The 25,912-nt window shown below is 50.8% G+C and overlaps 11 protein-coding genes across 11 annotated transcripts; 5 read left to right on the forward strand and 6 right to left on the reverse strand.

Moving 5' to 3' along the window:
- Nucleotides 1–173: 173 nt before the first annotated feature.
- Nucleotides 174–892, reverse strand: BP01DRAFT_315159 (cell wall mannoprotein 1 family protein). The gene has a single exon (XM_025572553.1). The coding sequence runs from the start codon at nt 778–780 to the stop codon at nt 184–186; it is 597 nt and encodes a 198-aa protein (XP_025433070.1). The 5' UTR covers nt 781–892; the 3' UTR covers nt 174–183.
- A 1,112-nt stretch (nt 893–2,004) lies between these two features.
- Nucleotides 2,005–7,268, forward strand: BP01DRAFT_421968 (putative wd40 protein; the record flags this gene model as incomplete). The annotated part of the gene is made up of 7 exons (XM_025579539.1): nt 2,005–3,339; nt 3,406–5,039; nt 5,087–6,799; nt 6,843–6,858; nt 7,031–7,044; nt 7,078–7,156; nt 7,198–7,268. The coding sequence occupies exons 1-7, from the start codon at nt 2,370–2,372 to the stop codon at nt 7,266–7,268; spliced, it is 4,497 nt and encodes a 1,498-aa protein (XP_025433071.1). The 5' UTR covers nt 2,005–2,369.
- Nucleotides 7,269–7,484: 216 nt separating this feature from the next.
- On the reverse strand, nt 7,485–9,097 carry BP01DRAFT_315166 (phosphoglycerate mutase). The gene is made up of 5 exons (XM_025572554.1): nt 9,025–9,097; nt 8,740–8,975; nt 8,228–8,612; nt 7,918–8,127; nt 7,485–7,858 (listed from the first exon to the last, which is right to left on the reverse strand). The coding sequence occupies exons 2-5, from the start codon at nt 8,786–8,788 to the stop codon at nt 7,792–7,794; spliced, it is 711 nt and encodes a 236-aa protein (XP_025433072.1). The 5' UTR covers nt 8,789–8,975; nt 9,025–9,097; the 3' UTR covers nt 7,485–7,791.
- A 392-nt stretch (nt 9,098–9,489) lies between these two features.
- On the reverse strand, nt 9,490–11,470 carry BP01DRAFT_411142 (uncharacterized protein; the record flags this gene model as incomplete). The annotated part of the gene is made up of 4 exons (XM_025578903.1): nt 9,490–9,952; nt 10,012–10,805; nt 10,867–11,378; nt 11,457–11,470. 4 exons carry the CDS (start codon nt 11,468–11,470, stop codon nt 9,698–9,700), a joined length of 1,575 nt encoding a protein of 524 aa, XP_025433073.1. The 3' UTR covers nt 9,490–9,697.
- A 2,288-nt stretch (nt 11,471–13,758) lies between these two features.
- Nucleotides 13,759–14,627, forward strand: BP01DRAFT_354898 (uncharacterized protein). Its single transcript, XM_025574555.1, has one exon. It carries the CDS (start codon nt 13,910–13,912, stop codon nt 14,192–14,194), a length of 285 nt encoding a protein of 94 aa, XP_025433074.1. The 5' UTR covers nt 13,759–13,909; the 3' UTR covers nt 14,195–14,627.
- BP01DRAFT_354899 (uncharacterized protein) lies at nt 14,298–16,053 on the forward strand. Its single transcript, XM_025574556.1, has 3 exons — nt 14,298–14,488; nt 14,551–14,985; nt 15,050–16,053. The coding sequence occupies exons 1-3, from the start codon at nt 14,380–14,382 to the stop codon at nt 15,712–15,714; spliced, it is 1,209 nt and encodes a 402-aa protein (XP_025433075.1). The 5' UTR covers nt 14,298–14,379; the 3' UTR covers nt 15,715–16,053.
- Nucleotides 16,054–16,254: 201 nt separating this feature from the next.
- BP01DRAFT_411144 (ankyrin) lies at nt 16,255–17,823 on the reverse strand (the record flags this gene model as incomplete). Its single annotated transcript, XM_025578904.1, has 1 exon — nt 16,255–17,823. The coding sequence occupies one exon, from the start codon at nt 17,821–17,823 to the stop codon at nt 16,255–16,257; it is 1,569 nt and encodes a 522-aa protein (XP_025433076.1).
- Nucleotides 17,824–18,773: 950 nt separating this feature from the next.
- On the reverse strand, nt 18,774–19,401 carry BP01DRAFT_411145 (GNAT family acetyltransferase; the record flags this gene model as incomplete). Its single annotated transcript, XM_025578905.1, has 1 exon — nt 18,774–19,401. The coding sequence occupies exon 1, from the start codon at nt 19,311–19,313 to the stop codon at nt 18,774–18,776; it is 540 nt and encodes a 179-aa protein (XP_025433077.1). The 5' UTR covers nt 19,314–19,401.
- A 533-nt stretch (nt 19,402–19,934) lies between these two features.
- Nucleotides 19,935–20,353, reverse strand: BP01DRAFT_380939 (copper acquisition factor BIM1-like domain-containing protein; the record flags this gene model as incomplete). The annotated part of the gene is made up of 3 exons (XM_025577259.1): nt 19,935–20,035; nt 20,114–20,164; nt 20,239–20,353. 3 exons carry the CDS (start codon nt 20,351–20,353, stop codon nt 19,935–19,937), a joined length of 267 nt encoding a protein of 88 aa, XP_025433078.1.
- Nucleotides 20,354–22,033: 1,680 nt separating this feature from the next.
- BP01DRAFT_380940 (uncharacterized protein) lies at nt 22,034–22,783 on the forward strand (the record flags this gene model as incomplete). Its single annotated transcript, XM_025577260.1, has 4 exons — nt 22,034–22,217; nt 22,314–22,534; nt 22,591–22,702; nt 22,770–22,783. The coding sequence occupies 4 exons, from the start codon at nt 22,034–22,036 to the stop codon at nt 22,781–22,783; spliced, it is 531 nt and encodes a 176-aa protein (XP_025433079.1).
- An 898-nt stretch (nt 22,784–23,681) lies between these two features.
- BP01DRAFT_226987 (sugar O-acetyltransferase) lies at nt 23,682–25,521 on the forward strand. The gene is made up of 5 exons (XM_025571185.1): nt 23,682–23,895; nt 23,979–24,215; nt 24,275–24,485; nt 24,938–25,052; nt 25,269–25,521. Exons 1-4 carry the CDS (start codon nt 23,789–23,791, stop codon nt 25,019–25,021), a joined length of 639 nt encoding a protein of 212 aa, XP_025433080.1. The 5' UTR covers nt 23,682–23,788; the 3' UTR covers nt 25,022–25,052; nt 25,269–25,521.
- Nucleotides 25,522–25,912: the final 391 nt, after the last annotated feature.

Here is a 25,912-nt window from a genome sequence, read left to right on the forward strand (position 1 = left end):
CGTTTCTGGGCGTTGAATCGCTGTGTTGAGACCCAGCGGATGGCAGATATCATTGTAGTAGTTAAAAGGATTAGCGTTGACCGTGTAGGATGTGTAATACAGTTATCCTTCCTCACAAACCACCACCCTCATTTTTTCACCCCCTTTTCCCCACCCTCTCCCCACCCCCCTTTTCTAGAGTCCCTACTTATAAGCCGCAATCGCACTCGCAAACGCGGCAGAAATCTGATCCAACACCAGCGGCGCCAACGCCGCATACGTGGCCGACAACTTCTCCAGCACCGCCTTGCCCAGCTGCGAGGACAAAAAGCTCAACTGCTGCAAATCCCACTCCACTAGGAAACTCAACGAGGCGACCCCCAACAACCCATCATCAAAGTCCTTTTTCCGGCTGACGAGAGTGGTCAGCGTCGACGCGATGGTCGGCTCGAGGGCGACAAACGCCTGCGCCACGCTCAGCGACTCCTCGTCCGTGAAGTTGGCGGATTGTTTGGCGGCGATGATGGCGGTTTTCAGGTCGACTTCGAGCTGGATGGTCTCGGCTTGGATTTGGAGGGCGGTGAGGGAGCCCTCGATGCCGCCGGGGTAGGCGGTTACGGTGTTGTTGAGGGTGATGAGTTGGGTCGAGATGGTAGTGACGGCGTTGAGGACGGTGGAGGCGGAGCGTTTGGAGAAATTATTGATCGTCGGGTCTGTGGGTGTGGCGGTGGTTGATTGGAGGGTGGTGGTGAGGAGGGTGGTAATGAGTAGGGGGAGGAGGTTGAATAGTTTCAAGAGCATTTTGGATGGGGTCGTGGGTACTACTCTCGGAGGTGAGGTGTGTACAGTAGTTATGATAACTGACGATGACTAACTACCTAACTACCTAGTAGTAGAAAGCGACAGAACCAGGACACAACGGGGGAGGTTCACTTATAACCCGGGCTGGCGCCGGTTAGTACTTACATATGTAGTATGCCTTCACAGCCTACTCGGATTCAGCTACCTACTAGTACTGTAACTAGACTAAATTATACTCAATCATTCTTACTACTCTACCCCCTCTTTTTCCCACCTCCAGCGAGAGGAGTCGTCTCAACCTAGACCACGCACGTCATTGCATTCAGCAGTACGGAGGACTCAGGCAGCCCGCCCCTTACCCTCGGAGATGACTCGCTTGCCACTTCATCTTCACTGCACCTACCCTACAACCCCCATCCATTATCATCTTCTCGAACAGGTTCCTTTCCCGTTCCGTGACATGGGCCGATCCCCGTGGACCCTGGACGATTTGCGTTGCGGATTTCCGCTTTCGGATGAGTTCATATGTGACAGATGTGATAAGATCCCGCACCCCGCATATGGCGGGGGCAAAACACGGGCTTACAAGGCTTGTGGATGTGCTTTAGTGCCTCGGATGAGCCCGCATTGAGTTGGTGTTCCTGCGGATGTCGGAGGTGGTATGGCATGTGCTTCCGAGGTACAGACATAACTTCGTTTTGGGTTTCCGAAGTATACTCTTCGAAATTCAAATTCTCGAGCCCTACATCCATGCCAAGTGACATGATACTATGCCATATGACTATAAATTATGCATACTTATGCGTGTATTGGTGGTACAGGGTTTCCGGAATGTACGGAAGTTGCAAACTGTGCAATCCAGGTAGGCGCTCTAAGACGCAACCTGACTTACCTCCTTCCCAACTCAACCCTTGTCAGTTTAGTACTGTAACCCCCACCCTGTTCTCTGAGAGTGAATTAGGCTAACTATAGTACCAGTGACTTGTCACACGGAGTGCGGGTCTTACACCCCATATCTGCTGCTCGCTGCAACCGCCCATGGTAGTTCTCTTACGCTATGAATCGAAATCTCAAGTTGTCACCTGGATTTCAAACTTCTTCCACAAAAACCACCGCCCATCTCATCAAGGTATAGTCCTAGATTTTCATACAAGTGACCACAAAGAACTTGTCACATATGAAGAGTGGCAGTTCTGTGCCGGCCGACTCTGGGGTTTCCCAAAAGGCCAAGGTTGCGACCGATGTTGGTGACTGACCGTTCGCTGCATGGAGCTACCCTAGCGATTTCAAACTGCCAGGAAGATAATCGTCGGGCCATTATGAGACTAGTATTGAAGTCAGAGTTGCCTCGCAGGAAGTCGGCTTATCACGTGGATTCATGGTAAGGCAGCAATGTCCTAATGGCGCCAGCAGCCTCACCCCCCTCTTACCCCTCTTTGCCACAGCTTTTAAGGCGAGACGCTGTCAACTACCGTACCCTTTCGCGTCTCCATTTCATTTGAATCGAAAACTTCTGGTTTTAGGACCAAAATAGGCTTTCATGAATACTTTGCCTTGAAATTGTGTCCCACCAACCCCTGCTGCGGACAATGTCAGATCCGGATCAGTACAATGTGGGTTGGATATGTGCCTTACAGATAGAATATGTCGCAGCCCGAGCTTTCCTGGAGAGGAGACATGATCCGCCAGAGAGACTTTCACGAAATGACAACAATCACTACACGCTGGGAGAAATCAGGGGTCATCAGGTTGTTATCGCCGTTTTGCCAGATGGAGAATACGGGACATCATCCGCTGCTGGAGTAGCCAGAGACATGGTCCACAGTTTTCCAAACATCCGTTTTGGACTCATGGTCGGGATTGGTGGTGGGATACCCACGAAACATGACATCCGTCTGGGCGATATCATCGTGAGCTCACCTCAAAGAGGGTTGGGCGGCCTGCTCCAATTCGACCTGGGCCAAGAGTTGCAAGGACAAGGGTTCCATCAAACAGGGTTCTTGAACCAGCCCCCAACGATCCTGCGTGCAGCTGTCACTGGGCTTCAAACACGATATGCGGAGGAGGGTAATCAGTTGAAGGGAAGTATTGGAGCCGTGCTTGAAGGCAATAAACGGCTGAAGCGAAAATACGCGCAACCCAAGACGGATCGGCTATATTATAGCGACTTTGCTCATCCAGATGTGGAGAGAAGCTGTGGCGAGGTCTGTGACCGTTCAAAGTTGATTTTCCGACCCAAGCGAACCGAGGAGGAAGATGACCCTGATATTCACTACGGCTTAATAGCATCGGGGAACAGGGTGATCAAGGATGCAACCTTCCGCGACCAGCTAGCCGCGGAGCGAGATGTCCTATGCTTTGAAATGGAAGCGGCAGGATTAATGAATCATTTCCCTTGCTTGGTCATCCGTGGGGTTTGTGACTATGCCGACTCGCACAAAAGCGAGGAATGGCAAGGTTGGGCTGCAATGGCGGCAGCTGCATATGCAAGAGATCTCTTGCGTGAGATTATCCCTCAGCAGGTACAGGCTGAGCGAACAGCCAAGGAAGTTTTGAATGGTTCGTTATAGCTACCGTTATCTCAAGTTAGTCGCCACGCTCATAGTAATGCATTTTGCTTGCTAGGAATTCAAAGCCAACTTGACCATGTGACCACGGGTGTCCATGAACTTGTTTCAATCACTAGCGGATCAGCCCAAGATATTAATGATCTTGCCCAGCGTATTGACCTAAAGGCGTTACCAATTGCTGCCGGAGCTGAATTCGGGACATATATGAACCAACATGAAGAAGAATGCCTCCCAGGGACCCGAAAAGAGCTTCTCCTTGACATTCAGAATTGGGCTCTCTCAGACCAAGGAAAATGCATTTTCTGGCTAAATGGTTCGGCCGGAACTGGCAAGTCCACAATATCCCGAACCATAGCAAAGGCCTTTCAGAAACAAGAGTTGCTGGGGGCGAGCTTCTTCTTCAAGAGAGGTGAAGGAGACCGCGGCAACGCAACTCGCTTCGTTACTACCATCATCCAACAGCTCGCTGCAAAAATCCCGGAACTACGCGCGTCTATTATACAGGTTGTTCGGGATATCCCCGGAATTTCAGCCAAACCACTCAAGGAGCAATTTGATGAGCTCATTTCCAAGCCACTCCATAGCTTACATGGAGCCAAAATCCAGACCTCATACCTAGTGATTGTGATTGATGCCCTAGATGAATGCGATAATGATAAAGATGTCGCAGTCATCTTCGAGCTCTTACTACATGTTCATAAATTCAGCTCGCCCCGCTTGCGATTCTTTATTACCAGTCGACCCGAGCTGCCTATCAGGTTAGGCTTCAGAACAGTTTGTCATCACGATCTAGTCCTTCACGAGGTACCCGAGCCTATCATAGAGCGTGACATCTCCATGTTCTTGGAGAACAAAATTGTTTCAATAAGGCACAAGCAATCCCTCTCTTCAGACTGGCCTGGCTCTGTGAATATCCAAACACTTATTAAAATGTCAGTCCCGTTGTTTATCTTTGCTGCCACCATATGTCGTCTTTTTGAAGATTACAACCTGGACCGTGATGAATGCCTGATGGAGATCCTCAAATATCAGAACCAAGAGTCAAAGTTGGACAAAACATACCTTCCAGTACTGGACCGCCTAGTTTCGAGATACAGTGGGACAAGACAATCGCAGTTAGTCCAAAAGGTCCGAGAAGTCCTTGGCACAATTATTCTTCTAGAGAACCCATTATCAGTTACGTCCCTCTCAAAGCTTATGGGAATCTCCATGCAGTCAATCAATGCCAGTTTAAACTCGCTGCACTCAGTCTTGAATATACCGAATAATAAGACACTACCAGTGAGGCTCTTCCATCTATCTTTTCGAGACTTTCTTCTCGACTCCAGCACTCGCGATAAAACTCCATTCTGGATTGACAAGATGGAAATGAACCAGAAATTAGCAGACAGGTGTCTTTCTATCATGCACCAGAACCTCAAGAAGAATATATGCAGTCTCGAAAGCTATGGAACAGAGCGCAGCGATATCGATCTCGAGTATATTAACTTCTATGTACCACCAGAGCTGCAGTATGCTTGTCGCTATTGGATCCACCATCTGGCAGACTGTGAAAGCCCCATAAGCTGGCGTGACAACATACTGACGTTTCTAAACGAGCATTTCCTCCATTGGGTGGAGGTGATGAGTATACTGGGTGTCGTGTCCGAAGTTCTGGGAAGCATTAGTACTCTCCAGAAAGTATTACACGTAAGTAACTTTGGCTCTTGTAATGTGATCTTTGCTAAAGGCAATAGGGTGGTGAGGGCTCTGAGATATCCGAATTCTTACTTGATGCCAGGAGGTTTATCCTCAAGAATAGTCAGATAGCAGACATTGCTCCACTGCAGATCTATGCTTCCGGGTTGATCTTCGCGCCGGCGATGGCAGTGACTAGAAGTAAATTTGAAAGGGAGCTTCCTGATTGGATAGAGAGAGGCCCAAGGGTGGAAGAAACTTGGAGTCCAGAATTGCAAACCCTGGAGGGCCATTCAGATTCGGTTGAGGTAGTGACCTTCTCAGCAGATGGCCGGCTGCTTGCATCCGGCTCTCAGGATAAGACCATCAAACTCTGGGATCCCGCTACTGGTGCCCTCAAGCATACCCTGGAGGGCCATTCGGGTTTAGTTCAGTCAGTAGCCTTCTCAGCCGATGGTCAGCTGCTGGCATCCGGCTCTGATGACACAACCATCAAACTCTGGAATCCTATTACTAGTACCCTCAAGCATACCCTAAAGGTTCATACACGTGCGGTCCAGTCAGTAGCCTTCTCAGCAGATGGCCGGCTGCTGGCATCCGGCTCTCATGACACAACCATCAATCTCTTGGATCCCACTACTGGCGTCCTCACGCATAAACTGTTGGGCCGTTCGGGTTTGGTTCAGTCAGTGGCCTTCTCAGCAGATGGCCGGCTGCTTGCATCCGCCTTTTCTGATAGAACCATAAAACTCTGGGATCCGGCTACTGGCACCCTCAAGCATAGACTGTGGGGTCATTCAGGTTTGGTTCAGTCAGTGGCCTTCTCAGCAGATAGCCAGCTACTAGCATCCGGCTCTCAGGATAAGACCATCAAACTTTGGGATCCGGCTACTGGCGCCCTCAAGCATACCCTGCAGGGCCATTCGGGTTTGGTTCAGTCAGTAGCCTTCTCAGCCGATGGTCGGCTGCTGGCATCCGGCTCTTCTGATACAACCATCAGGATCTGGGATCCTACCACTGGCACCATCAAGCATACCCTGGGAAGCCATTCGAGCTGGGTCCGGTCAGTAGCCTTTTCAGCCGATGGTCGGCTGCTGGCATCCGGCTCTTCTGATACCACCATCAAGCTCTGGGATCCCGCCACTGGCGCCATCAAGCATACCCTGAGGGGCCATTCGGGTTTGGTTCAGTCAGTGGCATTCTCAGCAGATGGCCGGCGGCTTGCATCCGGCTCTTCTGATACCACCATCAAGCTCTGGGATCCCGCCACTGGCGCCATCAAGCATACCCTGAGGGGCCATTCGGGTTTGGTTCAGTCAGTGGCATTCTCAGCAGATGGCCGGCTGCTGGCATCCATCTCTCAGGCCTTCGTCTCCTCTGATCGGACCATCAAACTCTGGGATCCCGCCACTAGCGCCCTTAAGCATACGGGCTATATGAGGATATCCGGCTCTACTGACAACACCGTCAAACTCTGGAACCCCGCCACTGGTGCCCTCAAGCATACAATCAACATCAAAAGTCTTGTTAGAAACATTGAATTGTCCAAGAAGCTGCCCCACCTTATCACTAACTTGGGAGCATTGAATATCCAAGCCTGGCACGAAACCTTCTCGTCAAATCCCCGTGAAACAAAGACGGAGTTATCTTTGCACGCAAATCGATGGATTGCTGTTGGTGGCCAAAAAGAGGTTTGGCTCCCTCCTGACTATGAAGCCATCTCTTTAGCAGTAAAAGATGGCACCATAGCAATTGGAAGCACGACTGGAAGAGTTTGTATAATTCGATTTTCTGTTATATGATACCAGGATCTAGATTACAATACCACAAGGTAACAACATGCTGTACTAATTTTATAATTTAATTTACCCTGGAATACTACCCCAGGCTTCATTGCACAAAAGTGAATGACCTAAAACCAGGCTAGCGTAGCTTGGCATTAGGGTTCGAAAAGAACACGGCTGTCTTTGACAACGAAACTGATCTTGACATCTTCTGTATAGATCTGAGGCTTCCGGTGCGTGTGCTTGTATATTAGTGCTTATGTTAGATTTGTTGGGACTATTTTGAGAAGAGGCCCTTTGTTGGGGGGGCGGATTGGTTGATGGATGTGATGTGTGATGCTGAGGGTAAGTTGGGGTCGATCGCTGTTTATGGTACTGGGGTACAGTTGTTGTATCCTCCCAGCGTATGCCTAGCTGGGTCGTGATTAGTTCATCACTTGTCGAAAGAGGATATTAGCATATAAGATGCGACATGCTCAAGGTCTAGCACAGTTCTTGACACCTAGACTCGGTGTAGACAAGCATCCAGTTCAATTCACTGCAATCTACTCAGCCCCGTTCTATGTTACAACCCCCATACTAGTATTGAGATTCCTTACCGATAAAGAGGGTAAAAGAGCCAATTTATTGTTCTCGACATCAGACACTTCGGTTCTTGGTATCCAGAGACCATGCGGGCCTCTACTAAGCTAGACCTGGGAAGAAGTACTTCCCAAGTTCCGAGGTATACCAAACCTAACATCATTTGTGCTGACAAGGTGCTATGTCATTTGCCAGTCCCATCTATATCTATCTTTGTTTGAGTGGTAAGCCCGGAATCCAATCTACATGTATCTCCCAGACAAACAGTTTGAACCGATTCTCTGTACCACACAGCTCTAGCCCGTGCAGTACCTAATCGACAACAACAAAGTTCTTAAACACGAAGAGCAGCTTCACTGCTCCAAGGGGAACCTATAACCCACCACAACAAGGTCGGCTCACTCCTCCAAGGGGAACCCATAACCCACCAAAAAGGCCGGCTCATCAATGCTATGATGCTGATAACTACCGCACAGTCAGCACAGAACCACTTTCCCAACCAGTCCCCAAATCAAAACACATACCTCAAGACGCCCACCGCACCCGGCTCCAACATCATCGACAGCGGGAACTCCATCGGATAGCCCAGCCAGCGCTTCGTGAACGCACGCAGGGTATGCCCATGAGCAATGAGCACGACATCCGCCGGGCCCTCGCCATGCATATTCCCCGCATGAATCGCACGGATCTCCGCAATGAGACTGTCAATTCTCGCCGTCACAGCAGCGGGGGACCTACAACACAACCGCCGTCAGCAACCGAACCCAATCCCACTCCAACACCACGACATCTGAATTCTGAATCAGGAATTTGGGAAGTCGAAGAAACACATACTCGCCGCCCTCACACCCATCCCGCCAAATATCCCACTCCCGCTCCCCATCCAACCCATGCTCCTTCCGCAACGCCCGAATCTCCTTCGTCAACAGCCCCTCATACAACCCGTACCCCCACTCGGCGAGTCGCTCGTCATTCGCCTGCACCTTCCCGCCGTCGCGCAGAGCCTGCTTGTCCGCTTCCGCGAACGCCAGCTCAAAGGTGTGCGCCGCCCGCCGCCGCGGGCTGATGAACACCCGCGCCAGTTTGCGTGTCGGGTCGATCAGCTTGCCCGCGCCCACGAGGATCTTGCCTGACGCCGTCACCTGCGAGATCCCGGCCGCGGTGAGCTCGATCTCGGAGGTGCCGGTGTAGCGGCCGGATTTGGACCATTCGGTTTCGCCTGTGCTGTTTAGCGGGTGGGGGATTTTTGCTTTAGGGAAGGGGGCGGAGTTCGGGGGAAGAGGAATGGTGGGGAGGGAGGGGTTGGGGTGCCGTGCTGTGCTTGCTGTGCTAGGGAGGGAGCGTACCGTGGCGGTAGAGGAAAACTCTAGGGGTACCTGCGTCTTTGTCGGGCATGGTGGGTGAGCTATCTAGTCTATCTATATTGATGAGGGGAGATGCTTCGATAGTTCAGCTCGGGTGGTGGTTGTCAGATCTCAAATCCAGGCTTTGGTAGCTAGCTTGGTTTTCAGGCGGTCGAGATTGGTTGACGCCATTTTGGGGGGGTTGTGGGGATGGGGTTTATGTAATCGGGCGAGTTTAACTAAGGTTAAGTTATCGCCCTGTTCACCAGTGGTTATTTGCGTACTGACTTGCTCTGGGGGCATTGGTAGGATAGGATGGTTTGGAGGTAGGTGAGGATGATAGACTACAGGTAGGTAGACATCTTCGTTTTTGAGATATTTAGATCCAATGATATGTGCACGATGCATTGTGCTGCGCAGATGCAGAATCATGCAATCGCCTTTTCACAATGTGGGGCAGTGCAAAAAAGACAAACAGGTTTGTGTTTTGTCAGCCGAAGGAGAACCAATCACGGGTCTTCCGCATTAATGTGGTGGTAATGACATCTCACAGGTGATAAGCATGGTTCCATCAGTCATATGGCCCTTGTTTATCATTAAATCAAGGTCGGACCCGTTGCGGACATACTCAGGGAATACTGCATGCCCAATGTCAAGATGGGTTGGCGAGCTCCAGTATCATGACTTAATCCCATGGTCCATGAAGTGAATGCCTATCAGCACAAAAATTCATGATTTCATTATGACAGTTAGGGCCTACCAGCTTGATTCAAAACCCAGCTGTGCATATCTGACCACACCCAATCGGCTGGTTTTCGACATGACTTCTCCGAAACCGTCTCCGTAGCAGTCTCGTTCCTGACAGTCGAATCATATCGTATGAAATGCAGAATTCTAGCCAAATTTGTGGGACATGTTGTTCTCTCAGGCAACATCTCTGATTCAGAGCTTGATGTCACCCTTATGGCCGCTCCTCGACCTCCCCAAACGTAGGAAAGCCCAGCTCCGCCTTCACCTCTCGCATGACATGAGCAAACTCCTCCCTGTGCTGCTCACTCGCGAACGAAACCATGAACTTGCCCCTGGGACCATCAATACCCAAGTACCCTTCCCATATATAGCAGTAGATCCGGGCATAGATTGCAACTTGAACCCAGCCACGCAAGAGAGTCCTCAGTGCCGTACGGCCCAGATCGGCAGAAGAGGGTGGAAAGCACTCTGATTCGACAGTATCATCTCGACACCGAAATTATTCTCGCCTTCAAGCAGGCTGACCAGTGCTTCGACTGTCTGAGTGGGAAGATCTGACCGGCGGGCAAGGTCCACGAAGAACGCATAGCCATTGCAGCCGTTGCTGTAGATAAGCAGCGCCAGGTCGTGCAGAATATTCTCCGCAAGATGAGGCTGCTTGAGCAACAGGACGGCAGCGCGATAGGGTACGATGACCCGCTTGTCTTTCAGCAGCTGAATCAGTTCGCTGACGATCATATCAGAGATATTACGTTGACGCTCGAGCAGGTCGGCTGCACAAGAGAGAGTTTCACAGTCGGAATGTCGCAGACCCCGTACGATACCATGGAGCACTTCTAATGGGAGATTCTTTTGGTTCCATAGAACAATAGCTGCGTGCTGCCGCAGGATTCCATCCTCCGCTATAAGCAACCCGGACAGGTCATGAACAATGTGAGGTGGGAGCATTTCGTAGGATCGCAAGATGTCGCTTGCGACGTGCATCGCAGAATGATCCTTGAGGCAGGAGACCAAGTCTTCCAAGATATCATCCGGGAGCGGCTGGAGTTTCTTCAGCTTTTCAGCCGCCTGATGGCTAACATTGCTGTTCTCGGCCCTCAGCAGAGACGATAAGACTGGCAGAATACGCCGTCGAAGAGTCTCCTGCGCGCCGAAGTACAGAATCGTGCGCTGTCTCAGCTCGATGCAGTCATGGTCGAGAAGTAAGGCCATAATTAGCACAGTATCATCGGGCAGGCTTTTTTTGGCTGGCCAAAGCCTAATCCGCCCGTAATCATGTGCGGATATCTTCAGCTTTGAGGAGAAGACTGAGGGCATGCCTGATTGCAGCGGGCAGTACTACCTGACTTCTCAGAATTTGGTGTACATGCTCGTCATCACCGTCAATGAGCAAAACAAGAGTGGAGAGAGCATCCAGTGGAAGGCTTGTTTGAGTGCACAATGCATTGCGTGTGGCCAGCTGAACATCTTCGGACTCGTCTTCAAGACAGTGTATAAGTGTGCGAATGATCCAGGAAGGCAACATAACAGTTGGGACCGCCAGGGCATGAGCTGCTCTGCACCTAACCGCGCGTAAATCATCCGTAAGAAAAGTGCCGAGTATACGGAGGGTCTGGTCAGAAAAACTCTTCTGCGGGCTTAGGATGGGAGCCAGTGTGCTATCTGAATCTACAGATACATCATCCTTGAAGTGCGACAACAGCCCTTGCACAAGTTGCTCGGGAAGATCGGCGTGGTAATGAAGCGCACTTATGACTTCGTTCCCGATATCGGAATTGCGTTGGTCAATAAGTAGCACCACTTCGTGAATAGTGGTCTCCGATACAATTTCACGATTGAACAAAGCTTTCAATAGCCCATCTCCTGACCCGAGGGCTCTTATCTTGAAGAGCCTGTATCAAAGTAGCTTCCAGACTGTCAGTAATGGCACTCGGATTGTCCGCTAGCAGATATGCTGCTGATTCTCTCACCGGCTGATGAGCATGTTCAATCAACTGAGTAACTGACTGGAAGAAGGGAGCAGAGAGGTTACGAACTGGCAGGATTCGATCAGTGAAGGCATAGAGGAGTTGGCCGTGACATTTATCGTATTCAGTTCCCAGAAACGATGTGATAACGCGAGCTGAGCGTTCCAGCTCAGAGATGAGCTCCGAGTGCGAGCTAAGCCGAGATTCGAGCACTACCCATTGCAGCAGTCTGTCCTCAAAATGGGATCTCATCCTAGACACGTTCAAGTCATCGCTCGCAAAGGATAATTCATTCAGGCAATGCATGATAAGCCTTTGATGTATCACGGCTTTAACCAGACATGGTTAGTCTCAAAGCATCAAATGGCTCGTCACCATCCATTTTTCAGCCACAGATCCTCCCCGCCACGCGTGGAGGCTGAACGGAAGTTGAGGCTGAGTGCTTGCCGACTCCTATTGCCCCTTTCTGCTTGAACTCGATCGCTGAGTACGGAGTTTTGAGATCTCCTCTAAGGTCTTTCATGATGTCTCTCCCCTGCCTGGGCGGTAAGATCGAAGCTGGGTTCGGGGCACAAGACTCTCTCTTGTCTTGAACACATTTCCTTGATGGACATGTCAAGGTTGAGAATCTCGGGGAGAAAGGAAATGTGAGATGATAACTTCTTCTGAGCTGAGCCCGACTTCCCGCAAAGCATTGCTTCATCACTATTTGACCTCTTCTGAGGAAAATGTTTCGCGAGCAGGTAGATACCCTCGTGTGAACTCCGAGTGTGTGCACATGTCTCTTGAGAAATGGTTTGGAGATTGATCGGTCGATCCGGAGATGAGTGATCCACACTAGGCAATCAACTCCGAGGGTTAAATCCCCTCATCCAATCTCCGATGGAGAGAAATGTCCGACAAGATACCATATATAAATGGTTCTAGTGAATCATAGTGCATAAAAGTGCTGTGTAGTCACGACATATCTCTGGCCTTAATTAGATAGTAGAATTGCGCCCAAAGTATATGCTATTTACATCGTCCAAATCAATAGTCTCAAAGCATCTCGAGTGAATTAGTCCAATCGCGGTTGTCTTCCTCCATCACTTAGGGGTAACTCGGTGATCTACTGCAGTCCGATCAAGTTAGGTGCACAATATAGTCCATGTTAGAGCAGAGTTAGTGGAAAAGTGATAACCCGACCGTACAGATTGGGTTTATCTTTCCTGGCGTGTTGTCAAGTGAATTTCCGAACACCAACTAACGCGTCGATCATCCTTGCAATAATATAATTAGATGAGGCAAGAAGGTCATTTCACGAACTGTGGATAAGTCCGAGACATGTCGCAAGATAGTATATCCATGTCAGTGTTGCCTGTACGAGCAAGATCCACCTTTAAGCGACAGATGTGTTGTCTGCTCCTTTTCCTAACTTCTTAGTCGACTTAGTGCGAGTGGATTACATGTTGACTTGGTGGGAAGCATTCTCGTACAGCTCTTCCTACAAGACCACGCACCAAATCAAGCGAACTCAAACACTGGAACAATGAGCAGAAATTCGGTGCAGTGACACCAGACGAGGACTAAGGGATGAGCCTCCTCGAAGATAGCAGGAATAAGCTTTGGCTAAGCTTCGTAATAATATTGCAGTCAGACGAATAGGAACGGTTGAAAAAATTGTCTCCAGGTTGCAATCTTCTATTTAGGGTTGATTTCATGATCTGTACCATTCTACGCAGCAATCCTGGCGGTGCGGGATCATTATTTGAGGGCTTGTTGCGATGTTCCGATGTCATGAGGGGGAACCGAGGTACAGGAGATCCTTATCAGCCGAATTGGAGAAACTGGAAATTGGACTACCAAGCTAAGGAACCATGGTGGTCTGAGCAGCACAACAAGCGGACAAGGAGAGCAGGCGGTGTTCAGAGGCAAGTAAGACATGCGCCCCAAATGCGCCAGAAGACACCAGAAAAGGGGCGACGTCATCGACCCACTTGAGAAAATTCTGTGTTTTTGATAGATTGCGTGGCACAAACCACATTTCTGCACAACTGATCCTGGGAAGCAGTGCACAAGTGCATCTGATGGCTGCTTGAGAACAGCTTTACTCTCGCACAAGAATCTCCCTCTTTTCGACCCCCCTTAAGTCAATCAAGCAATGCTGGTTCGCATGGCTGGGGTGGTGTCGATCCCGTATGTTTCGTGTGCCGTGCCGGATTGGCCATGGCAGGACACGCAATGCCCCTGAGATAGCCCCAACGCTAGCAAAGCTTGGCTGGATTCGCTTGCAATCCCACCTCAATGGTGAATTGTGCTGCCTGCATCGCCATGGATAGGTGGATTGTCCACCTGCTGGAGCTCTGATCGAACCACAGGAACACCTCTGTGTCCAATGACATACTTCCTGCAGAATTTTCTTCCTTTTTCGGTGGAGATGTTGTTCATTCTCTGTTATCTTAGATTTTTGTGAGCCAATGGGAAAGGGGGGCTCACTTTCCGTAGCCCTATCCCTTGCCTTTTGGTCCGCTGTCACCGTCTGCTCTAGTGGTTCCTATCCTTGGATCTGCTACCTATCGGGTCATGCTAGCCTCGTTGTGTTCCTCCTGCACTGCCAACATCCGACATACCGTCCCGCTGCCGGCTTCCCCCCCGATAATTCCGTGCTCGGCCCAAGCCCCCCGAGGAAGAGTTCGACTGAGTTCTTGCCCCAGTTGTCCCACACGTTCTCCCCTATTCCTGCTCCCTCCTTGGTTCGCTGACCCCGGTGGATTTGATGTCATGTGGACATTCTTTTCACTCCGAAAGGCGTATAATTATAATGGAGTTCCCCGCCCCTCCCCGGCACCGTTGTCAGAACTGAAACGTTGCAGCGGTTTCACCATTCTTCTGTCCTCCCCAGTCTCCCCTTGCATAGACCGGCTGCAAGCAGTGTCGCCTCGCAACGATGCGCCACGTCTCCGCACTGTTTCTGGCCAGTCTGGCCGCGATTGCTTCGGCCTCCACCACGTGTAGTGCCGACAGCAAGTGCCCTGAGAGCGCGCCGTGCTGCTACAGTGAGTTGCCAACACCAAAACTACCTCTTCGACTGATGAATTGCGCTAACTATCCCATTCAGGTGGAGTATGTGGTGTAGGAAGCTCGTGTCTGGGCTCCTGCGACCCCTTGATGTCATACTCTCTTGACTCATGCACGCCTGAGGCTATTTGCAAGAATCAGACCTACAGCTTTAGCAACCTCGACGACAGCGTGGCCTGGGATCAGTATCTCGGAAATGCGTCGCAGTACGAATGGTCCTGGAGCGGCTACCCCAAGGTCGAGAACAGCAGTCTGATGCTCACGATGCCCAACCAGACGACGGGCAGTCTGATGACGCTGAACCACTACATCTGGTACGGCAAGGTGTCGGCCAAGATCAAGAGCAGCCGTGGTGGAGGTGTCATCACCGGGTTTATTCTCATGTCGGACGTGAAGGACGAGATCGATTTCGAGTTTGTCGGCTACAACCTGTCGAGTGTCCAGACCGACTTTTACTTCCAGGGAGTTGAGAACTGTATGTTGTTACCCGGTATTCTCTCGGTATGGCACTCACTAACACTTTTACCCCGTCTCTGCAGACACCAACGAGGTCAACGCTGCTGTGTCCACCGGCAACACGTACGACACATGGCACACCTACACGATCGACTGGTCGCCCGAGAGGCTGGAATGGCTCGTGGACGGAACGGTGATGCGCACGCTGACCAAGAACTCGACCTACAACGCGACCTCGGGGATCTACATGTACCCGCAGACGCCGTCGCGGCTGCAGATGTCGCTGTGGCCCAGCGGACTCAGCACTGAGAGCACGGGGACGATCGAATGGGGTGGCGGTCTGGTCAACTGGACCAGCGCGGACATGGAGAAGTACGGCTACTACTACGCCCTGTTCAAGGACATCACGGTCGAGTGCTACAACCCGCCCGAGGGCACCACCATTAAGGGCGACGTGTCGTACGTCTACACCAGCGACACGGGTCTGTCGGACCAGATCCTCGTCTCCGGCAACAGCACCGTCCTCTACAATCTCGAGGACACGGGTCTCAACATGACCGCCGGCAAGCAGGAGACCGCATCCAGCAGTAGCTCCGGCAGTTCCGAGAGCTCGGGCTCCTCCACCAGCACCAGCTTCAGCGCCGGCACCACCACCTCCGGCGCTGCTTCTTCCTCGTACAGCGACCGGGTCATGCAGGGTTCGGTCCTTGCGGCCGTGGGTGCTGCCTTCTTCTTCAGCCTTTTCTAGAAAAACCCCCACTAGTTAACACTTCACATCCCCCTCCTTTATGCTTATGCTTCATTCATCATGGTGCGGAGCTAATCCCCACCCCACCCTTGATTTCTTCCTACACTTTTTACGATCCTTACATATATATATCATATTCGATTCAGGCATGGCGTGCATGGCGATTTTTCAGACGAGCCAAATAAACTTGTATTTATGTTTCTGACAGACTAATGGTAATGTCATTCGATAGTATTTCTGCACACAGACGCAGGTGGTGGGTTGGCCGACCGGATGTTGGGTTGAAAGTTAAGGGCAAATACCTGTGCCTGGACCGAAGAAGACCTACTAAGACCGCATGCCATACTACGGGAGTTTGTGTACTCGTGAAGAAGCTCTGGGGTGATCACATATCCCTAAAGAAAGAGGGCCTAGTGGACTGAAAGAATAATTTAACTCATACTGAAACTTGAACGAACTTGCAATAAACTATTGCCAAGTGCTCGACGCAAAACCCAAACCCAAGCGAGTCGGCGTGACTTTCGGTTCTATTTCGGAACATTATTCGGATTCGGATTCTGAGATTTCAAAAATAACGTCCGCTTGCCAGTCGGGACCCTCGCAGGCACAATCCCATGCGCATTCGTCTTGGCTAGATTTAGGTGAACGGGCCTCGATCCTTTGTTTGGCTAGTTTTATGACATCACTCCCCAAAAGAGAACTGCACCAGACTTCCTCGACCACGAGCGGCAGAAGCAGCTCGACGACCTCGAGCCACTCCTTGCGGGCTGCTTCATTCAGCTGCCGATCGGGAGATAACCGACAGCCTCTGCGGATCAGGCTCAAAGCCACCTCTTGACGGTTGGTGCGAAGCACCAGGTCGAAAAGTGTGGGCCAGCTGAGAGGTTGGTCAGCTGGGTGTTCATTTCGAGCATATGCTGACTCGTCTTCAAAATCGTCATCGCTCCACTTGCTGGACGGCTGAAGGTCCAATGACCGGTGTTGTCTTGGCTCTGCAGTCGCTAAGTCTGGGACCAGATCGAAAAGCAGCTCCAGGTTCTCCCGCGGAGCCCAGCGCAGGGTATTAGCGAGATTCTCAGTGTAATTATGGTTTGGACCAAGGGCAACGGTCACCACATCCGTACCGTTGCGTATAGCCTGCCTTAAACATCTGCGCATTACGTCTGTATCCGGCAGAAAACAGAGAGTATCCAAGACATACCATGAAGAGAGCATCGCGCCATGCACAAACAGCATCTCGATGATGCGAGTATATTTCTTCTGGATGCGATAGCACTGGTGCAGCACGGGGATACACTCTTTCGCAAAGTCCAGCGGATGGTACAGAAAACCCGACGTGATGTCGACGGCGGTTAGCATATCTAGCTTGTCCTTGTGCCATGGCTGCATCTCTGCAGGACCCGCATCGCGGTACCCCCGATACTCCACGGCATTCGGGTTCGCTCCGTACTCAAGCAGGAGGTGGACCACATTCGGGTCTCCGTGGCGGATGGCCTGGCACAGCAGATTGTTCTCGAAGATCCATCCGCGCCTGGGTTCACGAGGCGACCAATCGCTGTACGGATGACGGTGTTTCTCCAGCTCATGGTAATACATCTTAGCGGGGTACCATTGCCGGTACGCGAGGCATGGAGTGCTGTTAGTCAACCGGAAGTCAACGTTGGGGCTCGCACCGTGTTCCAGCAGCAGCCGGACCATGTCCAGATGGCCGTACAGGCTGGCCACATACAGCATCGGGCCGCCCTTGGATCCCAGCGAGAAGTCTGCACTGGCGCCTGCCTTGAGAAAGGCCCGCACCGAGGCATAGTCGCCGAGCCGCACCGCGTCGTAGAATGGTTGTGCGTAGTAAGTGGCGCGAGCCTTCTTAGACTCTGAAGTCAGGGTAATGGCATACGGATCGAGACCTGCCCCCATGCAAATGACGCGTGTCGTCTCTCCTGCGCGTTTGCGCGCTTGCCTGTCGAGCTCCTCCGACAGCATGCCGTAGAACCGTCGGCAGGTCCGTGCGAGACGGCTCATTGACTGAAGCTTTCCGTCTGTGCACAGGATCAAGCACTCCAAGAGCAGCTTGGCGAGGTGGCAGGCTGCTTGCATCTGCAGAGCTTCCATTGCTGCGGATCGATGATGTTCTGTAGTGTCTCAGACGATGCAGATATGATAGGAAAGCTTTCTGCTTGTGTCTGAGGATAACACACCGCGCGCGTCTGGCGTTTTTATATAGTAGTTGTTTCCAGAAATATACATTCAGGAGGACTGGAACCCCCAAGAGGTTTGTGATATGGGGCAAATCCGTTTTGGCCGGATCAAAGAAGGAGGGTGATCCATTGATGGTAATCGCCGTCGTGATGTGAGTTTAGTTAATTGCTCCTCCATCATAATCATGGCTCATGTTGTAGAGTGGAAGAATTGTCAGCCTATATTATCACAAAGGGTGATTTTCGAGCGAGGACTGAAAACTTCCTCTTAGTCACAGAGAAGTGTGGTTGATAGACTATGACACAGACATCATGGCATTATTGGTTCAACATGTTACTGGTCGGCTATTATGGTGCTAGGATGAACTCCTCCGGAGTCGGTGTTTGGCCAGGTAGAGAAGAATGTCTCTACTATAGCTGTCACCACCTGAGCGGCTGTCCTTTCCCTTTGCGTGATTTTCATCCTTATGTCTCCCATATTATCGTCCTCTCGGACTTTTTCCTCATGACACCAAGTCCTTTGTTGTGTTACAGCGTAATTGACAATAGCTCTTAAGATTTCTTGACTAAAATCGGAGTCACATAAATCTATTGTGCGCAATTATGATCCCATGTAACCGTCGCTGGAATCACAATTATACTTGAAAACATAATCTTTTTGGACATGCCCCGACCTCTCTGGGCCCTCACCACCGGATCTCTTAGCTAGCTACAGTAGCTACCCTCAACAACCTGAGTTTCACCACCACCACCACCACCACCACCACCACCACAAGCCCTCTCCGCAAATTCCTAACTCACATACACCAACTCCAGCAAACAATCGACCCCCATTCCACCCCAACCCTCAACCACCCAACCAAACTACCCCACCACCTTCTCCATCTCCACAAAACACAACAAATCCGGCGGCAACTCAAACCGCGTCACCTCCCCAGTCGCCACATACCCGCAGCGTTGATACCACTTAATCAACTCCAACCGCGTATCCAACGCATTCAACCCCACCTTCTTCACCCCCCAAACGCGCCGGCAATGCTCCTCCGCCAGACCCAGAACTCTCCGTCCGAGGCCGCTCTGCTGATGACCTTGGGCAACCGCCACATACGACAATCGGGCGAAGTCGGGCCCGTGTCTGCGCATGCTGACGCAGGCGATGATTGGTTCGGTTGAAGTAGAATCAGAATCGGAGTTGGCGGTTGCGGTGGCCATTGCGATGAGAATCGCGCTTTCTGGGTCAGTGATGCGGGTGAGGATGTCGTCGAGCGCGACGTGGAAGCGCGCGCCGAGGGCAAGGTCGCCTGTCCAGTTGGGGCGGGGGTCAGCGGCACGGAAGGCGGATTCAATGAGGTCTCTGATGTGGGCGGCGTCGGTTGGGGTTGCGAGGCGGGTGGGGAGGGTCATTTTGAGGAGAGGTTGGGTATTGTGTAGTATTGAAAGGTGGACGATTTGGATATGATGGGGTAAAAGGTGAGCCGGAGAGTACTCGTCATGATGGGGGGCTGAAGAAGTATAAATAGTGGCCGGGTAAGCTGTCGTCTGACGCCCTTTAAATAAGTAGTTCAATTCACAAGGGGTTTGCGCCCTTCAATTGACATCAATCGATTGACAATTTGATAAACTACGATAAGAAGGTGTCAGCTGACAAATAGCTTACTGCCACGTACTAAGCTTCCACTCACTACAGGAATACTTATCCTAAATCCTATACTTCATAGATGCTGCCGAATTGTCGGGTTTGGCAACCGCTCTAAGTAAGTGGTCTTGGCGGTTGTGTCTGTACCAGTTAAAGCCGCTCCTCACTCACGCACCGGCATTCACTAACTACGTAACTACCAGTAATCAAGTGGAAACGCCCATTTAGCGGCTAGTGGCAGTGCTGTTCGGATATTCCATGATAATTCTACTTTAAGTTGCTACGAAGGGGGTCCACATGGATAACATGCTATCTTCGATAGTTCGTATCATTCATTCATCACCCTGTCTTCACATGGATACATGCATTTTCCGCCAATTCTTCCTCCTCTAACCTCTGCACATGTCAGAGTAACACTCGTGGCCGGGCTCGACGTCGGGGAAATTGCTGCCAGCGACGATGGTTGTGAAGTCGGAGTTGCTGGTGGCGTCTGCTCAGAGTGGTGGTGTCAGATGAGTCCTCTTTAGGAGAAGGGAGAGGCAAGGAAAGGGATTTTGGTGCTTCGTACCATCATCGTAGGAGATGGCTAGGTTGACGGAGTAGGATTCGGTCTGTATCACTAGGGAAACGGCTCCGTTGGCAGAATCGTCACGTTAATGGGACATTCGTGATGTCAGTATACAGGTGACATACTGAGAGGAAAGTCTGTTCGGTTGGTGACGCCGGCTGAGGAACCACAAGGGGCAGTGCGGTCCTGGGCCACGCCCCAGGCCCAGTCGGGCGGCCACAGGAAGGCAACGGCCCCCATGTCAGTCGCCTCAGCGGCTAGAGCACCGAGAGAAAAGAGATTGGCTGTGGCAAGAAGCCCGGTGAAGAGTATGAAAAGAGAAATTATGCTGATTATCGTAATAGGCGTGAAAAATGATGGGATGGGTGCTCTGAGCTCGATCTCCAAAGCAGTAGAGGATTCGAGAATGAAACAATGGATGCACTAATGGTCATTTTCCTCAGGATCGCAGGACTACTTTTATACGAGCGCCAGTGCATATAGTTCTTGGCCCGGGACGTTACACCCGTCAACGAGATTGAACCCGATGGCTGCAATCACTAAGAGACTTAGCAAATTTCATGTGATGGTGTCTACAGTGATGAGCATGTTCTTGACGCAATATGGGCAGTTCGGAGTTTGACTGTGATGCCGACCACCGAGCCCTGGCTTGACTATAGCTCACAGTGGAGCTGACAACGCTGAACCCCTCCTGCAATGTCACCTCGTCAGAAGCACCAACCGGAAGAGGAAAGCCCGGCATCAGATTATATCAGATTGATAAGATCATGGTCAGTTCATCTGCTGCCGGCTAACCCTCCCTCTCTCCCTGTCCCAATCGAAGAATCATGTCCGAGAACAAACTAAATGATGGGTCACGCGGAAATCCTGTCCAATCCGTGAGTCAAGCGAGGCACCCGAATTTGCTCGCGTGCCTTGATTTTCAATCTGATAAGATAATAAGTGGGCCCGTCAGTAGCCACGGACCCAACTCAACCACGGCACTCGGACTTGCTGGCGAGAATTTCCCCCTCTATCTTGCCAAGTCACCTACTAGTCCCAAAACAGACTATTTATATACACAGTACGACAAAAGATATGTCCAGAATAAGCTTGGTCAATTGAAAAGCTGCAGTTTCACTAACCAAAGACAAACTGATTGGGTACAGGTGCTAAATTTGTCTAAATCTGCCCAAAGCTGGTTTAGCAAGGCAAGCTGTCTTCTTTCTCAGAGTATTATATTATAAACACAGCAGCTCTCTACTATCCATATGAGAACAATAATTCTCTTCAGTATAATATTACTAATCTTGCCAGGTCTTGATACATTATATCAAATATACCTAGAGAAGGAGCTATCTCCTGCCTTCTATCAAATTACAACATATCTCTTCCGGATGCAAATAAGTCTTGATTTTAAGATTGAATTAGTAACAGTTACTATAACTTGAGAGCTGTATATTTCTATATAACAACAAAGTCCCTTTGAAATATACAGGAAAAGGACTGAGAACTAGAGTATATATCAAGAGTAATAAACTAAAATATTCAGACAAAGAAGAGTTGGAGCTCTTCTTAAAAAGCTTCAGTATTCTATAAGTAATTTACAATTATCCTCAGATTTGATGTATCTGGATATATCATTGGGAAGAATTGACAGTCAAGCAACCTAGATCCAATTCACAAATAGTTTTGAAGTTGTATTTGCATATTTCAACCAGGACATATAGCACTTTTATACCTTGCAAGCGTAGAATTATCCGAGTAGTAATCATATTAGATCAGTAAGCCGTATTACCAACTTGCACACTCTCATTACCCCTAGCAATTTGAGCCTCGGACGGTGCTAGCACGCCCAGGTCTTCTCAGCGTAGAAACCAAATTCACCTCCTCTGATTTGTATGCACCTAATAGGATAGCGTACTATGGCACGAATTGAGAATGTCATCTACCTCTAGTTGTGAGACCCCGCAGCTTCAGACTGACGGAGGATCCTCAAAAGCACAGGCCAACCAAGTCCTATTCACCTCCGGCTTGGCATGGAGCTTTCCCTCCAGTTTTCCCATCTACAGCAGAGACTCCATTGCGCCAGGAAGTCCTCTCTACGAGTGTCACGCTGATTGTGGTACGTACCAACTTCCGTCACCTCCAAGAGACCCTATCCTCTTCGACACCTAGACCTCGCTCTTCTCAATAATCAACAAAACTAACAAAACAAAAGGCGGCGTCATCCTCCTCGCACAGTACAGCAATAACACGACCGGCTACTGCTTGAACTCGACCTACAAATCCGACCTCAGCGGGTGTCTGAAGTGCGCCCTGACCTACAACATCGGGCAATACTACGGTGACGACGTCAAGTCGGCTATGGAAGCGTGCGGCGATAGCGCGACTCCTAGCACCTCGTCTGCGACCGCGAGCGCTACTGCTGTTTCGAACTCGGTATGTTTGTCTAACGGCTGAACCTTGAAGTAGGGGGGCTAATCTGTGGTGTGTAGTCTACAACGGGCACTGGAGCCAAGGTGACTGGTAGTGCTTCCTCTACTGCTTCTGCTGCTTCTGCATCTGGTACTTCTACTTCCGGTGGGGCTGTTGCCTCGATGAGCCTGGGTGGGTTTTTGGTTGCTGCTGCTGCGCTGCTCGGGGGTTTCATCATGGCTTGAGTGGTGAGTGTTAGACAAGTTCCGGTGATGTAGAAGTGGGTGTGCAGAGTATTACCTTGATGTTGTTTCCCCCAACCGGTGGCTATTGTTTGATTACATGAGACGAGATATCTGAAGCTGTATAGTAGTGGATATCTCTCAACACAGGGTCACATGATCGCGATAAGTACAATGAACGTATCTCTGATTGCGACAAGAACATTCTGCAAGACCCATTGGAGCTCAGCAACATCGAATGAAGTCAACAGGCACACTGCGGGTCTTTCAATACGGGTCAGCCTGTCTTCGTGTGCTACAGGTGAATAGCATAGGCCCGTGTAATGGTATTTAAACAGTCGGAGCATTACCCATGGAGTAATACTAACTCTTTACCTATATTCATACTTCATTGATCATATGGCGGTGATTGTTGGAGACGCATCTCATCAGAATTCGTGCTCTTTTCTATCTTTCATTGTACTGCAAGCGGTTCGCACCCCTCATCTCATTCTGAAAATGAATGCTGGTCAATTTCATCGCCTCCTTGATCAAACCAGAACAAACGCTAATTATGCTGATATAGATCGACCACACGTTCATGATGTGATTCGAGAAATGCTAAAAATGTGGCCAGAGAAAACGCCTTCGCACTGCGACCTTTCTCAAAGGACAGGACGATCCCTGAAACTCAATGAAGTACTCTCCACCTGTAGAGACTGCCAACTGAGACTGCGATTGACTTGTACCGCCAAAAGAACAGAAACAGCCGATTCGATAGTTGATTTTCATGCGCGATACACTACACAGTATAAATAGAAAATTACAGCCTTGTTTCTCAGGCTTCTAAGGGGCGAAACGTCGGCGCCAAGCCCAAGCCGACGGCAGCAGTTGGAAGTATTTCCCAAACGGGAATTGAGAGGCGCGATGCCCAGTTTGCGGAGTCGCTACCCCGCTGTGCACCACCATCCATAAATAGCTTCGCTGCCCCTGCTACAGCACCAGAAACTTGCAAAATTCATTGTTAAGACAAGTTATTTCAAACCCTTCTACAATCATGTCCGTCGCTTCGTCTGCCAAAAGACCCGAGATCATCGAGATCGCTCGGGGTCTGAACCATGTGCCCATGTGCGAGGAGTACGAGCGGATGATTTCCGGCATGCTGTGAGTATACATGACCCGGCCCTCCTCAACCGCTGCATACACCAGGGCAAAATGACTGTGGCAGCTTCTGACAGCTTATGCAGCTATAACCCCCTCGTCCCGAAGCTGATGGAAGGCCGACACCGCGCCCGCGGCGTGGCCCAGGACTACAACAACCTCGACGCCAAGTCGGTGCCCTACGAGGAGATCGCCGACCGGCGCTTTGAGCTCCTCCAGAAAATCGTTGGGCGCGTCGGCGAGGGCACCTTTATCGAGCCGCCCTTCATGCCGGACTACGGCTGCAACATCAGCATCGGGAAGGATTGCTTCATGAACTTCAAGTAACGTCCTCTTTTCTAGATGACTATCTTGGTCTACTTTCTAAATAACCGACCAACAGTTTCACCGCCCTTGACACCAGCCTGATTATCATCGGCGACCGCGTGCAATTCGGCCCGAACGTCAACATTTACACGGCCGGTCATGACGTCAGCGTGTTGTCGCGTCGCAAGTTCGTCGAGTTCGGCCACCCCGTCAGCATCGGCGACGACTGCTGGATCGGCGGGAATGTGGTTATCTTGCCGGGGGTCACGATTGGGGAGGGTTCGACGATTGGCGCCGGGTCGATTGTCACTAAGGATATTCCGCCCTTTTCGGTCGCTGTGGGGAATCCTTGTCGCGTAAGGAAAACGATCCCTTCGGCCGAGGAGGAGGAGCAGGATCCGAACAATCCGTATCGCCATATGGTGCGGGAGGACCGGGCTTGACTTTGGGTTTGGAAACTTTGTGGTGCGAGGGTAGGAACCTACTGCTCGACAAGCGGGAGTTGGGGGTTCGAAGACATCTCGATTGGCAGGTTTAGACATAAAGCCATGACTGGCACACAGCGAATGAGTTTGCGGTAATGACGCACTAAAGTTCAACCTTCATAGAAATTGCAGCAGCGTAGCATTGGTGCCAGACGGACGGAGTAAACAAGCAGACAGCCACAACTATACGCTCAAGCGTCCCCCCCTAACCCGACCGCGCAATCTGCGCCAACCCATCCAACCATGCTGGTGACCATTCAACATCGGATTCGGCTTCTGAGTCGTCAACTGCGCTGCCGGCTTGCCGATCTGCGACTCCTGCGTCAGGATGCGAATGACGCCCCACTCCGTCTTCTCCACGATCCACGCATGGTAGATATCCAGCGCGGTGTCCTCGTCGCCCTCCTGCCAGGCCCGCCATGCGAGCCGCCCGGCTTGTTGTCCGTAGGCGCCACCGATTCCAACACCTTCGCTTGAAGCGGAGGGAAGCCGAAGGTGGAAAAGCGGAATTGGTCGCCTTCTGCCAGCAGAGGGCCGGAGGCTGAAGGGGTGATCTGGCCCACGTTGTCGTAGTAGGATTCCCACTTGGTGATGTTGGCTAGGTAGTCCCAGACGCGCTAGACAGTCGTCCCGGGCACGTAGACCTCGTTGGAGACGAAGTTGTCGGTCGTACCGCGGTGGTATTTCTGAGGCCAGGTGACGGCGGCTTGCATCGTGGAAGGTACTAGGTTTTGTGATGTATATACAGTAGTAGAGTAGGGAGGTACGAGGTGACAGAGAAAGTTGATCGGGTCAAATTTGGCGACCGAAGGGACCCTGGGATATATAGGACAGTCTGGTGATGTTTAGTGCTCGAATTGCATGACAATGTTCAGCACATATGATATCATCAACATCACTCGATGTGGTATTTAACTCCGAGTCTCCTCAGCCACATCCGCCCCCATCATAGACATCACCACTCGCTCCCCCTGAGTCCAAATGCCAGGCCGACCCAACTCCCAAAGCACATTGTGACCCCTTCTTTCTCCCCGCTTCAAAAAAAACTTTCAGCCCTGTCGAACCAGCCAGGGAGAACCCCACGAGGAAAAGGGACTGCTCACTGGCCCAAAGAGGATTAACATGTCAAAACTGGAACCAACTATTGGGATTGGGGCAAGTTCAACAGCATCCACTGCCCCCACCAGACAAACCCCTTTGACCAGTCAACGTCGCTGCGCCACAGTGAT

The sequence above is a fragment of the Aspergillus saccharolyticus genome (assembly GCF_003184585.1).
Source record: "Aspergillus saccharolyticus JOP 1030-1 unplaced genomic scaffold BP01scaffold_8, whole genome shotgun sequence".
NCBI lineage: Eukaryota > Fungi > Ascomycota > Eurotiomycetes > Eurotiales > Aspergillaceae > Aspergillus > Aspergillus saccharolyticus.